This window comes from Numenius arquata, chromosome 3 (genome assembly GCF_964106895.1).
Source record: "Numenius arquata chromosome 3, bNumArq3.hap1.1, whole genome shotgun sequence".
NCBI lineage: Eukaryota > Metazoa > Chordata > Aves > Charadriiformes > Scolopacidae > Numenius > Numenius arquata.
Window position 1 is genome coordinate 68658925 of NC_133578.1, and position 13051 is coordinate 68671975.

The following is a 13051-nucleotide window of genomic DNA, read 5'->3' on the forward strand; positions in this document are numbered from 1 at the left end:
AGCAAATTAAGACATTACATTTTGTGAGGAACTCAGATAAGATCGATGAGGACTAACACAAAAGTCCACAGGAAATTAAGTTTCAAAAGCAAAATTTGAAGAGGTAACAAAAGCTCCCCTGGAACACATTGAACAGCAATGAGCAAACAAATTAGAGAATAGTTCCTCATTTGATAAACACTAATTGGTATGTACCTAAAACGTGGCAGAAGTCCAAGTAGAAGCAAATGCATATGATCAGGTACCTGCAGTGCAAAACTGTGCTCGAATCTGAGGGAGCAAATTAAGGAGGCACACGCCACCTCCTGGCACTTCTTAAATAGAACTTAGCAATTTATTTATGCATTTCCCACATTGTAAATTTACAGAGAAATGCAAATCTGACATATGTGCCAAATAATTATGACTGGAAAAAAGTAGAAAAAAAGGTTGCATCTATATTGTTATTTTCAAAATGAAATTTAACAGGGGTTTTGCTCCATATAGTTATTTCAAAATTGACCTAAAAAGACAGAAAGGGTTAAAACATTATAAACCAGCTGAACAAAAAGTTCTGGACTTACCTGAAGTCAGAGTGGGGGGAATTTGTTTTTTTAAAGAAATTAAATTATGTAAGCTGATCCAAGTCATTTGTTAGCTACCTCTAACCCTAGTATTTCGAGTTAACCAGTACTTCTTATAAGGATGAGGTAACAGCAGGGGGGCAGTGGGATTCCTGTGCCTCTGAGTCTGTTCCAGGAGAGGAGATGCTGTAGCGAGCACAGATGACCCTGTGCATTTCAAACAGGGATGAATCCCAGGCTCCTGTCTCCTAATGCCACTCCGTGTGTCACCATGCCACTGACTCCTCACAGTTCCAGTCTCCTCCTTACCATTCCTCAGGATTTTATCCCAGCCCAGGTCTTCTTGCCAAACTGATACTACTTCCTGTAGCAGGAGAAAGAAAACTGAGAAATGTTTTGGGATAGAAAGGGATGAATCTTCCACTTGGTTTTGATACTAGATCTTAACATAGTTAATATTTTACCTCTCTACCATTTCCTATTACAACATTACAGCTTTTCATATTGCAATTTTATGTCCATTTTCCCTAAACACACTCCTGCCTAAACTTTGTGTTTATTTTCTATATTTGCTTGGAAGTATTTTTAACATCCTAAAACAGTAGGCCAACTGGCATTAAGTCAGCACAACTCAATTCATTTCAGATTAATTCTGCCAGTTCACACAAGCTAAGAATCTGGCCCACTGTGATAGGAAATTAAGTCTTTTTTTTCTCAGCGGAGGCTCTCGCCCACAGGCCTTTTAGAAGCTTATTTGGTTATTTTAATGGCTGTGGCATGTCTTTCTCCAAAAGGTATTAACAGGACAAACATAAATAATCTTTTTTCCTGTGATCAGTGGAACTAGTGAAACTGGATTTCCCATGGGTTTGCGTCCCACGTACCTGTACCTCCACTAAAATAATCCCAGTTCCTCTCTTATTTTCATCGTGACCTCATCCATCCCCTAATACTTTTAGCAGCCCTCCCCCCCCCCATTCCCTCAGTGCCATCTGGGAAGAAGGAAGCACGTGTCAGGCCTGGCTTGGTGTTGCATCTGTGCTGCCTGTTGCCGGTTGTATCTGCAGCACAGCATCCCTGAGCAGCACAAAAAACTGTTGAGTTCATGCGATGCTTTTTTCTCTCAGTGAGGTCACTAATTCACTTTGCTTTTCCTAACCTTTTATAGATTTTCACAAACCTTCCGGAATCGTTTTACCTGTGAGACTTCTATTTGTGTCTATCTGTGGCTGAAATTGGCCTGTTGATTCCCAAGTTTTTAGGGACTGACCGGTGTGACTGCAAAAGCCTTAGAAACCAAGGAAAAGGAAACAAAATAAATTGCACGGAACATTATGTGCATTATTTGTTATCAGTGTTTTAAATGACACAAAATAAATACCCTTTGCAGCAAAACCGGGGCACATTCCTTCTTTTCTATAGGATTTTAATCGATTCTCAGAAAACAAAATTAGCTGAGACTGAAAATGGAAGAGAATAATTAGATTCTATTTTTGGATGCTATGGTAATCATAAATTTTGACATTTCTCTTCCTATTTTACAGCAGAGGGAAGAGAAAGCTTCAAGTGAAGATATACAGAGTGCGCTGAGGTACATCAGCAGCTCAGTGGAATGAATTGGGATCCTGACTAATAGGTAACGCCACTGATGTGGAGTATGAAAACCTGTGGTGTGATCAGCCGAGACCCAGCGACACAGCCAGCTCTCTTTACACACACCACCTGAGGAAATCTGAGTTTCACATGCTGTATGGCTGAAAAGTTCTGTACTTCATTCCCCTTCTGCCCCCAGTTGGACAAGTAAGTTAAATTTTAATAACACAGACCTCATTTAAATATGGTATTATAAATCCATTCACTTCACAGAAACAGTACCAGATCTAAAAATAAAATTTATCAAAATTGCTCCAATCTGCCAGAGAAATTATAGCTGTAGACACTCCCGAGGCCAGAGGAAAGGATGAAAAGTCTGTAATCCAATGGAATAAGAATGTCTCTTTCTTTCTTTGAAAAAAACTTGTTGTAAAGTCTCTTTGATTTTAGAAAAATTAATGACTTTAAACCCAAGCATCTGTGAATCATTTATATCATACACTACTTGTCTTCAAACACATAAATTTGTGTGCATATATATACACAGGTCATAGGAGAACTTTTCTTACACACATGAGGATTCTGTAATATGAATAACTTTAATTTGGATGTGGAATTTATTCTCCATTATATATGGCCATAGTTTTGAAAAGTATTTGGGGCTTTTGGATGCAATTTTAAGATTCTTGTTCTGAGACATCTGCAAGACTAACTTTTCTGACAGCGTCTGCTCAGCACTTTCTGAGAATTTCTAAAAAAAATGTAATCATTCCAATCTATTTTTGCTGTCCCCCTGACAGCTGTCTTCCTAGTAAGCATAGCTGTCACTGAGAACTCCCGCTTGAGAAGTAACTGGGGGAAAAAAAAAATCTACCAGGAACCACTGGATGGTTTGAGGGGCTGAATTGGCGTGAGCTCTCTGCTCTGCTTTCAGGGCTGGTTAATATCGTCCATTTGCACCCACTCTGCCTCCTGCCAAAATGAACCATGACGGAGTCAATGTCTTAACACAGGCCCCAAGGATCTAATCTCCGCAGTTTTACTACGCTTGGTAGAAACATCTTCTATCATCAACTACGTCTGGATGTTCATAAACTATTGCAATTACCACCCGTTTACAGAATCAACCATACACATAGCAGGTTGGAAAAATACGGCACCGAATAAGTATTAACAAAAAGTTTATTTAATTGGCAACCAATTATAAAGATAAAAATGTTTCAATGAAAGGCGTGTGAATGTTTTTCTTCACTGGTGGCTCACCAAGCCAGGAAGCCGTTGCTATGAAAAGTACTGTTTTCTCACTATTGAAAGCCAGAATTCACCCTACGGTGGTGAGCAGCTGTAAACCACTCACCAGTCCAGCCTTTACTTGTTTCTGTTGATGACTACTGTACATTTCCTCATCTACTTTTATTTATGTACAACATTTTAAACTTAACTGTTATCTTTCCTGCAGAAATATAAAAGTAACATTAACTTTCTGCCCTTCCTGCATTACACAGTTGTTGGGGTACACTAATTCCCTTGGGAGTTTTTTACTTTTTTTCTTTAACACTCCTTGAAAAGAGTTGATACTCTTAGACAATTTAAGGCTAACTAATCATTCCTGTTACCCTTTTGAACCCCCACTAGCATTTAAAACTAAGGTATTTCTTGCTCCTTTCTGCAGACACTGAACATTTGATGGTTCTTTTATGTGAATTAGTAATCTAATTAGAAAATAGAACTGCTACTGCCAAATTACTAATGCAATTCACCTTTTATTATTGGCCACAGAACAGGACATGTCTGTCTCACACTTTAGATACTTCTAGAGTGAAAGCTCTAAAAGCTGTGCCCATGTAATGATTATCACTTTTCAAAAAATAATTAAAGGCAGGTCAGACGGGACATGGAGTTTTGTGCTTGTGTGGATCAACACAGGCATGAACTGTTGCTCCAGAAGATTTAGGAGATGTTCAAGCAAAAGTGGCCAGTCCACTTAGATGGGCTTGGGATGAGGGGAACTAAAGCCAGACAGTTTGGCTGCAAATTAGCCATGCAGCAATTTAATATGTGTGTAATTAAACCTTTTCTTAATCTTACTTGGTAGTTTGATTATCACTGTAGATGCAGTCAAAGGATCAGGTCCATCCTTCATTGAAAGTAAATGCAAAATTGGTGTTGGGCAGAAAGGTGGCTGGATACTCTTCTGATGTCCTCACTAAACCAACAAACTCTTGTATTCCACAACTAAATTTGCTTCCCATTACATAACACGCAAGGAAGCTCACAGAGATCAGCACATACATATTCATAGACTACAGCTGTTTTCTCTGTTTTGAAATTGAGTTAGGGAAACAGTTGTTTTATACAACAGCTCTACAATTATGCTAAGGGCTTTACTGACTTTTATTGAATATTAGATACCGCATGCTTTATGTAATAATGTCATAAAATAGGGCTGCTCTAAAACGTATCAGCTCTCTTCAAACAAACTTCAATCCCAACACTGCATTTATACTATGATTTGAGCTTTGTAAATCTACTTCATATTCACAGACATCTGCAACACAACACAAATGGAGGAAAACATTTTATAAACCCTCAGAGAATAAAAGGTATTCATCACAGACCCAGGGGCTGTAGCGTTGGACAAGAGAAACTTCGGTTTTAAACTGTTTTAGTGTTTCTTAAACCAAAAGAAAAATAAAGAAATCAGGATGTTACCCAGAGTGTTACATTTATATCTGTGAATAGTGGCTGAATGAACGCTAACCGGGCTTGCTGCTTGTCTCATTCAGACAACTATAAGAACTAGTAGCTGCACTATTTGCCAGCATTTTCCTGAAACCATATGGCATGACAAGTACGGCAGAGCCTGTGCTGCCTTATGCCCAGCTAATAGAAAAATGAGACAAACAGCTTGAATGAAACACTTCAGTAAAGAGAGCAGGCTGATGGTCGGAAGAATGATCTTTGAACTAAAGCTGGAACTGACATGATGAGTTAAGAGCATGATAACTTATTTGTATTTTTGTCTGATGAAAAATTTATTAAAAATTTTGTTTTACATTTCAGAGAAGAACTAAGAGGATTATTATCACCAGCTATATTTAAAGGACAAATGTAGCTATACAGAATTTCACAGTGCTGACCACTGTTGGCTGAAACATTAATAAATTGCACTCTGATCCCAACAGGTTAAGCTTTATAAGCAGTGACTCAATATGCATATCTACGGAAGCCAGACTGTTCACTTGTTATTACTTTCATTAAGTTAGGCCCCAAGAGTTAAAAACCATAAGCTGCATTTCAGAAATCATATAAACAAATAAGAAGGATTTTAGTTTACTCTTTTAACTCCCCCAGTTGCACCCACATGTGATAGTCTTGCTGATTTTCCCAAATTAACATATGTTTTCGATCCTGCTGAAAACTGCGAGACATGGAGACATCTCACCTCCCCAGTTTCACACTTTTAGGGATTATTTTCAAGGAACACAAGTCAGAAACACCGATCCTGTTTCTACTATTGGTGAAAAGAAGGAAAATGGATCCAAAAAGGGTAAGAAAATTAAATGCTTGTTTTTCACCAGATCTAAGATAGGCAGACCTGAAGTCAGTGAAATACAGAAACTCGAATGTGGAGAATACTCAACTGTGGATGCATCCACCTGATTTGACAGTTGGACTGGCACGACTTCCTTCAGAAAGAACTATCATCTGCAACAGGGAGTAAACTTTTCAGATTTCCCCTTGCCTGTGTAGAAAATCAGGCACCAAGCTTTTGAAGCTGGTACTATTATTTTGAGGAAAACAGATTAAGAGATTACGCTGCCTGGGATCAGGAGCTGTTTCACATGATTTCCATTGGGGTTATTCATCGCTGCCTGTACACAGTTCAAGGCTGGTCTCGGTTAAGCCACCAAGCACAGCCTGCCCAGCCCAGCTCCTTCCTTCAGTCCCTGGGTAACCAGAGCCCAGCACAACCGCAGCTCCTTCCCGCTGCCCGGTTCTGCAGAAACACACAGCCAGGCCACAGATCCCAAAAAAGTCATGGATGCCCCATGCCTGGAAGTATTCAAGGCCAGGCTGGATGGGGCTTTTGAGCAACCTGGTCTAGTGGGAGGTGTCCCTGCCCATGGCAGGGGGGTTGGACCTCAATGATCCTTCAGATTCCTTCCAACCCAAGCCATTCTGTGGTCCTATGATCTTCTGCGAACACACTGTTGTGGGGTCCAACTTTGAATTCGAACTGTTTAACGAAATAAACACCCTTTCCCCTTCGGGCACGCCACTGTCCTTCACAGAGGGCACCGCCTTTCCCCACACACACCTCCCCCGGAACCACCCCGCCATAGGAACGGGAAGGTTGTAGCGGCAGCACAGCCAAATCTCCTTCGGAAGGAGAATCCCCGCCAAGGCCTCGCCTCACCCGGGCTACCACAGCGGCTGCCCAGGGCCTCTCGGAGCTGCGGTCCCCGCCGGGCAAGACAAAGCACCAGTGCCGCCCTGGCGGCCGCCGCCCTGTCCCGGCGGTCACGGGACCCCCCGAGACGGGGGCGGGGCCCGCGGAGTGGGGCGGGGCCAGATCGCCTCGCCCTCTGGGTCCCGCCCCTCTGCCGCCGGCCGGTCTGAGCCGCAAGGGCTCCCGGGAGTTGTGTCCGCCCGCAGGGCCCCTCGCCCTCCGCCCGACCTGGGCGACCCCTCGCCCCGGGGCGACCGAGCAGTGTCTCGGGTGCTCTCTCCTCCGCCCTGACGCCTTGCCGTTGCTTGTGTGTGTTTGGAGGGATGGGTGGAGAGAGGAGGCGGCGCGGCCCCTCACAGAACTACAGCTCCCGGCGTGCATTGCGCCGCGGGCCGCATAATGGAGGGGCTGGGGGGAAAGATGGCGCCTGGTCAACCGAGCCGGAGAGGTGGCTGAGGTGAGTCTGGGGCAGCCAGGAAGCGCTTCCTTTACTTGTCCTCACCTTCGCAGCCGTCTCATTTCCCCGTTGTTCCGCTCCCTTCCCCGCTCTCCAGGGGCGGGGAGGCCGCGGCAGTGGGCGGGCGCTGAGGGGAGCGGCGGCAGGGAGCCCTCAGGGCGGTGGGAGAGAGGCAGGAGGAAAAGCCGCAGGACATGGCCTCAGTCCGGAGCGGCCCCGGTGGGCGCTGCTGAGCGCCGTTGCCGGCGGGCAGGCTCCCGGCCTCCATCCGGGCGGGCTCCCCCTCCACAAAAGCTGTCCCGGGAGGCTTGTGGTAACGAGTGGGACCCCCCCCGGCCTTCCCCAGGAGAGCACCTGGGGTCCTATGGCCCGTGAGTGGTGTCTGCTCGACGCTCCTCCGGAGGTAGGGGCCTTCCATGAGGCCATCATAAGTCAAAACCTTGTTGTCAGCAGTCAGCCGTGTCCGGTGTGGTCAGGCATCCCTGTGGTATCAGTCTGAAAGCAGGGAAGTATCCGAGGACTCTGGCTTTGGGACTTCCCCAAGCTGGTCGTCTTCAAATAGAACCGTAACACAGCAAGGTATTGCTAAGCATTAACCGAACACAATGCAAATTTACAAAAGGACTACACTGTGAGCTTCATCTTTTACTTTAAACTTAATTGTGCAGCACGGAGCCGTACTTTAGATAATTGAGGTGTAGGTTTGCAAATCCTGTTACTGAGAACTAATTTAGTACAACTTCGCTTTCGTTAAGCTAAATACATCTAGGGAGGTATCCCATGGTACTTTGACCTGAGATGCTAGGAAGAAGAGATCCTGTTATAGAGTGAGAGTTCTCTGTGCTCTGTTGGAGAACTGGTGGAAAAGCCTGTAACTCAGAACCAGAGTTTTAATTCCCATTCAAGGTGTTATACTTCGTAAAGCTACATCAGATGTTTGCTGTGCAAATTGAGTAGGTGAGCTAAAACCAGAGTAATAGCCAAGGCTTTGGGAAGGTATAGGTAATCTACTTCCTGAAGACTTTGTAATGCGTTCAAAATAATTTGAAACGTTTTCTTAAGTAATTTTAGTATTCAGGGCATCATGCTGGAAGACTCAGTGCATGGGCAGTCTTAAACGTGGTAAAATTTCCCTGAGAAATTGGTGGTTTGGGGTTGAAGTCTTGATTGTAATGCCCTGATAAGTGTAAAGTCTTACACATAATTTTTATTTAAGCATTTTAATAACACTGTCAATATTTGTTTAAAAAAATGGTGCTAGAATGGGATTAAATTCTGATTCAGGAAAAAATTACAAAAAGGGTAATTAGAATATAGCTTGCAATTAAACAACGGTTTTAAAGTTAAATATTTAAGTTTGGCATCCTGTTACGAAAATATTTGCGGTTGATGATGAACTGTACCTCCTTTCCACTTCTGATTCAAACTTGTGCAGGAGAAAAGAATAAACAATTTTTGTGTTACATGCAAGTGGAAGGAGGCATTAGAATACGAATCAGACTTGGCAATTGAACTTCAGGTATAATGAACGGGGATTGTACTTCTAATTATGAAAAGTAAATCGTAAAATTTCAGGTTAGAAACAGCTTTGGTTGGTATCAGTGACCTTTAACTGCCCAGTCTAACTCTGTAATGAAGTAATTATTGTAAAATTACTGTGTTATTTTTAAACAAAGCAAGTAATTTTTTCTATAATTGGAATAGAGCAAAAACTATTTGTCTGATGGATTTTTAACCCACCACTGGCTACGTATGTACCTAGGCATGGGAGCATTGCTTTCAGTTTTGCCAGTGAAATGGATGTTGGGTTAAACTAGCCTTTGAGATAGTGGGAAGGGTTGCTAAGGAACACTTAGTTAATGTGCAGGGTTTTTCTTGTCCTAAAACCACCTGCTCTTAGAATTCTCTAAGGTGAGCCAGGACAAATGGCCTTTTAGATGGGCCTGTTTAGGTGAACTCTCTTGGGTGAGAGAATAGGGTAGCCTTATTAATACAGCCAGACTCATGTGTGGCATCGCTTCTCTACCTGAGAAGGCTAAGCCAAAATAAAGTCAGGTACAGAATTGCACTGTGCTATGAAAATCCATTTTATATTGCATGTTTTGGATCCTGGGAATTGTAGTTGGAGCCTAACTGTCTATATTTAGGGATGAGTGTGTGACTTATTAATCTTGCATTGCATTGGCCATTTGCCTACCTTCAACACTAAAGGCACTGATTAATTTTTCAAATAGGAAATATGAGTGGGGGACCAAGTGATGTAAAAACTTACTGTGCAGGGTATTTTTAACTTTTCAGCTCATGCCTGCCCAGCCTGGGTTGCCTGGCTGTCAGAGGTCCTTAAACCTGTACTCTTCTTTGGCTTAATGTGGAGGAATGGATAGGTGCCCAGATGGCAATTTCATTTTGAATACTCAAAATCAAGTTAATCATTTATTGTGTTACATAATAGAATAACATAATGGTGGATTTACTGAAAGAAAATACAAAACCTCAGGTATGGTGACTTCTATTTCTTTATTTGTAGCACAAAGGTATATACATTTTTCCATTTTAGATTTTTTGCAGAGATCTGTTGTTTTAGGGCAGACAGGAAAAAAATGTCTGCTCTTCTGTTTGGCTTTCAATGCTATTTATGGAATCTCATGATAATAAGAAATAGTTCTGCTTATAAACTATCCTTTAATTTCAGATCCCAGGTTATTTTAAGTAATGACAAAAATATCACATGTAAGGATATAACTGGAGAAAGATGATCAGAACTAATAAGTAGAACAAAGTGTATTTTTATTTCTATGTTACTGCTGCCTGAATCTGATAGAACAATAAATTGACCGTGGATTTCCTTATCCTAGCCAAATTGTGTAGAATCTCCTTAAAACTAAACTGAAATATTTTGTTAAGAAAAATGACCCTTATGTGTTACACAAGTGTTGATCTGCCTTTTAAGGTACATTCACTAGCATTGTACTTTGATTATAATTGTGTTTAGAATTTCTATTATATTCTTAGGAAAACCAAATAACTTAGTCCTCTGTAGAGAAGCAGATGTGACTCTTAATTACCTCTTTAAAATCTAGGAGTCAGCTGCTTTGGTGCAGGAGACGTTGTATCGGTACATAACATCCTTAACTTGCTTCTGGTGATCTGTCAAATATCACAAAATTATATGGAAAATGTTAAACAGTAAGTGTTAGACTATTGAGGAAAACTAAGTTATATCTCATGGTTTGCTATATCTCTTTCTTTTTTTTTTAATTGCAGCCAAGTTCTACTTTATCAAATTCTGGATTTCCCCCTCCCCCCCCCGATATAAAATTTAATTCAGTGACAAAGAGCAGAGCAAACTCATGGTGGGAAGCTTCTTAATTTATTTTACTTCTACTGTAACAGATCAGCATCTGTGGACTTAACTTTGCCCTAGGCGTAATGAGCCTGTGACTGAACACTTTATGGAGAGGAAATTGTGTCGTCTGTTCTGCGTGCAGAAACCAGGCCACCTCCATACTGAATTTTTGGTTTTGTTACAGATGATATAATGACTAGAAATCCAGTGAACTATTTAAAAATAAAACCAAAAATCTTCAATTTGAACACCTCATTTGCTTATACAACTTTTCTAGTAATTCCTGCATTAATATCTTCTAAAGTTAGTTGACTTTGCTAGCAGTAACAGTGATAATGTTCTAGCAAAATTTATTGAATTCCTGATTGGTAGTGATGGCCAGTAAAACGTTCTGAGTCTCTGGCGCTCGACTTACTTGAGCCTCTCATCAGGCTCTTTGCAGTTTTATGTTCTGTCGGTAAATCTGTCTTCTGTAATCTCTCAGCTAAATTCTTAACTGCACTCTAAATTGGAGATTTCAGTCTTCCATTTGTCTGTTGAACATCACAATCCACAGAACATGCTTCCTTTATATAAAATTATGCTGCTTCTAAACTCTGTCCTTGGAGAGGGACCTACAGCTTTCTAATAGGATAGGATATTTTCAATAAATTACTTTGAATCACTATTTTTAATCTCAGTTGCTATCAGCAAATTGGAACCTTTGATTGAAATACATATATGATGAGAAAAAAGTTTATTTTTAGCAACTGTGAACATTGCTTTAGTGTGTGATCATTAACCATATTTTGTGACCAAAAGAAATATTTATTCTCCCATTATCACTGTCTGGGATTATAGTTTTTTGGTGTTCATATTAAAAAAAAAAAACATTAGCTGGGTTTTTTTAATTAGTTTTTTTTTATTTTATCTTTGAAAACAGCAACACAGTCTTTTTAACTGAATTTTTTTTTTCTTATTTATGAAAAGGTACATTTGTAGGAAGGTTGCATTGGGCAGTTAATAAAACCCAAATGCAGTGATCTAATATAGAAAAATCTTCAAATGGTTTGCGTTTTAATACTAATTAATTAAATGTTAGATCAGGGTTTTTTTATCCCCAAAATAGATTGTTGTAACTCCATTTAAGTTAATTGTATGAAAATACCTAATTGCATCAAAAAATCCTTTGAGCAGCTATTTTTTATAGTAACTTGCTCTCTGATTTAAAAATCTATATTTTTTGATACTGCAAGAAAAATGTCCTAGACAGTGCCATACACAGATTTTTCAGCATCATTTTTCTCTGTATAGAGCAGAGACCTTTCCCAGGCTTTTTAACGGAGAAGTGCTGAGATTTACATTTGAACTGGAAGGATCCTGTAAGGCTATACACCATTTAGCATCATCAACAGTGGCAGTTCAAAAAGTCATCCCGATAAATACACAGAAGAATGTTTGCTCAAGCCTCAAGTGGAAGAACAGAACGACTAGATTTCAAGAACTGGAAAAAACTACATATGGTCTGGTCAGATAAAATGATATCTGGGTTTCTGTGGTAACAGCCTCTGTGATACTGGAGCTGAAGTATGTGACTTTGGCTCTTTCTGCTTAAGTTTCGACGTCTATTTGCCTGTTAATTGTCTAAAGCTATTGTTGTGACTTATTTTTTTTTTTTTTTTTTTTTTTTTTTTTTATAGCTTATTGTATCTTTGCAAAATTGAAGACAGATTCCTGCTTAACCATGCCTGGCAGTAAGTATTGTCACCTTAAATATGTTAAGACAGTATTTAGGGGTGTTTACTACTGCAGTATTTTCTTTGTGGGCTAGAGATTCTGCCAAAATTAAAACGGAATAAAGCCAAATTATGATACTTGCTGTCATTTTTAAGATATTTAAGATCTCAGTATTGTCCAGGTTCTGCCTTTGTAGATCTCTGTGTAATTTTCAAAGGAACCTAATATGTGCTCTGCATTTTCCATTTCAGTAAGACGTACACAGTTTAACATTGATGAATTTTTGTGATTTAAAGTACATTCTGAAATAGTTGTATGCAGAAAAGAAAAAGATATTCTGATATAGCTATAATCCTAGCTTTGGAAAATTTACAAATACTGTTGTCAGAAGAATTACTATTTGGGACATAAAGTAATAAGACTTTTGACATTCAGAGTTAAATGAGATTTTGCTGTTTCTAAATATAAAATTATTTACCTTAAAGAGTAGCAAATTTCTCTAACACAAAGGCTCAAATTACATTAAAAATTATATTAAAAATTGCAACTAATTTTTTTTTTATTTTTCTATTTTGTATTTAGAGAAATCCTGCATAGTCTCTAGTAAAGTTACTAACAAGACTCTTTAGATAAAGCAGACTGCTTTATCCAGAGGATAAAGAGGTCTTCATAAAATCCCAGTATCGATCATATTGAGTGATCTTTAGTTATAGGTTTGTAATGAGTTTCACAAATGTTTAATTTCATGACGAAATGTTTGAGCATTTATTTATTTTTTATTTTTTTGCGGTGACTTGATATTTGTTGTAAGCTGTGACTTCTGGGTACTTAAAAATGTCTTACAGTAATTCCAGGTTTTGTGTCACACACAAAAGGCTAGTCTGTAACTGGGAAAATACTTCGATGTTTTGTGTTGTTTGAAC

General features: G+C 39.9%; 1 protein-coding gene across 1 annotated transcript in view; it reads left to right on the forward strand.

Annotated features, from left to right (window-relative positions):
* Nucleotides 1-6998: 6998 nt before the first annotated feature.
* The window catches only part of EFR3A (EFR3 homolog A), an 80650-nt gene continuing 74597 nt past the window's right edge, over nt 6999-13051 (forward strand). Inside the window, exons 1-2 of the mRNA XM_074144848.1 lie at nt 6999-7066; nt 12092-12145. Of these exons, the coding sequence (XP_074000949.1) occupies nt 12136-12145 (10 nt within the window). The 5' untranslated portion in view covers nt 6999-7066; nt 12092-12135. The remainder of the gene's footprint in view (nt 7067-12091; nt 12146-13051) is intronic.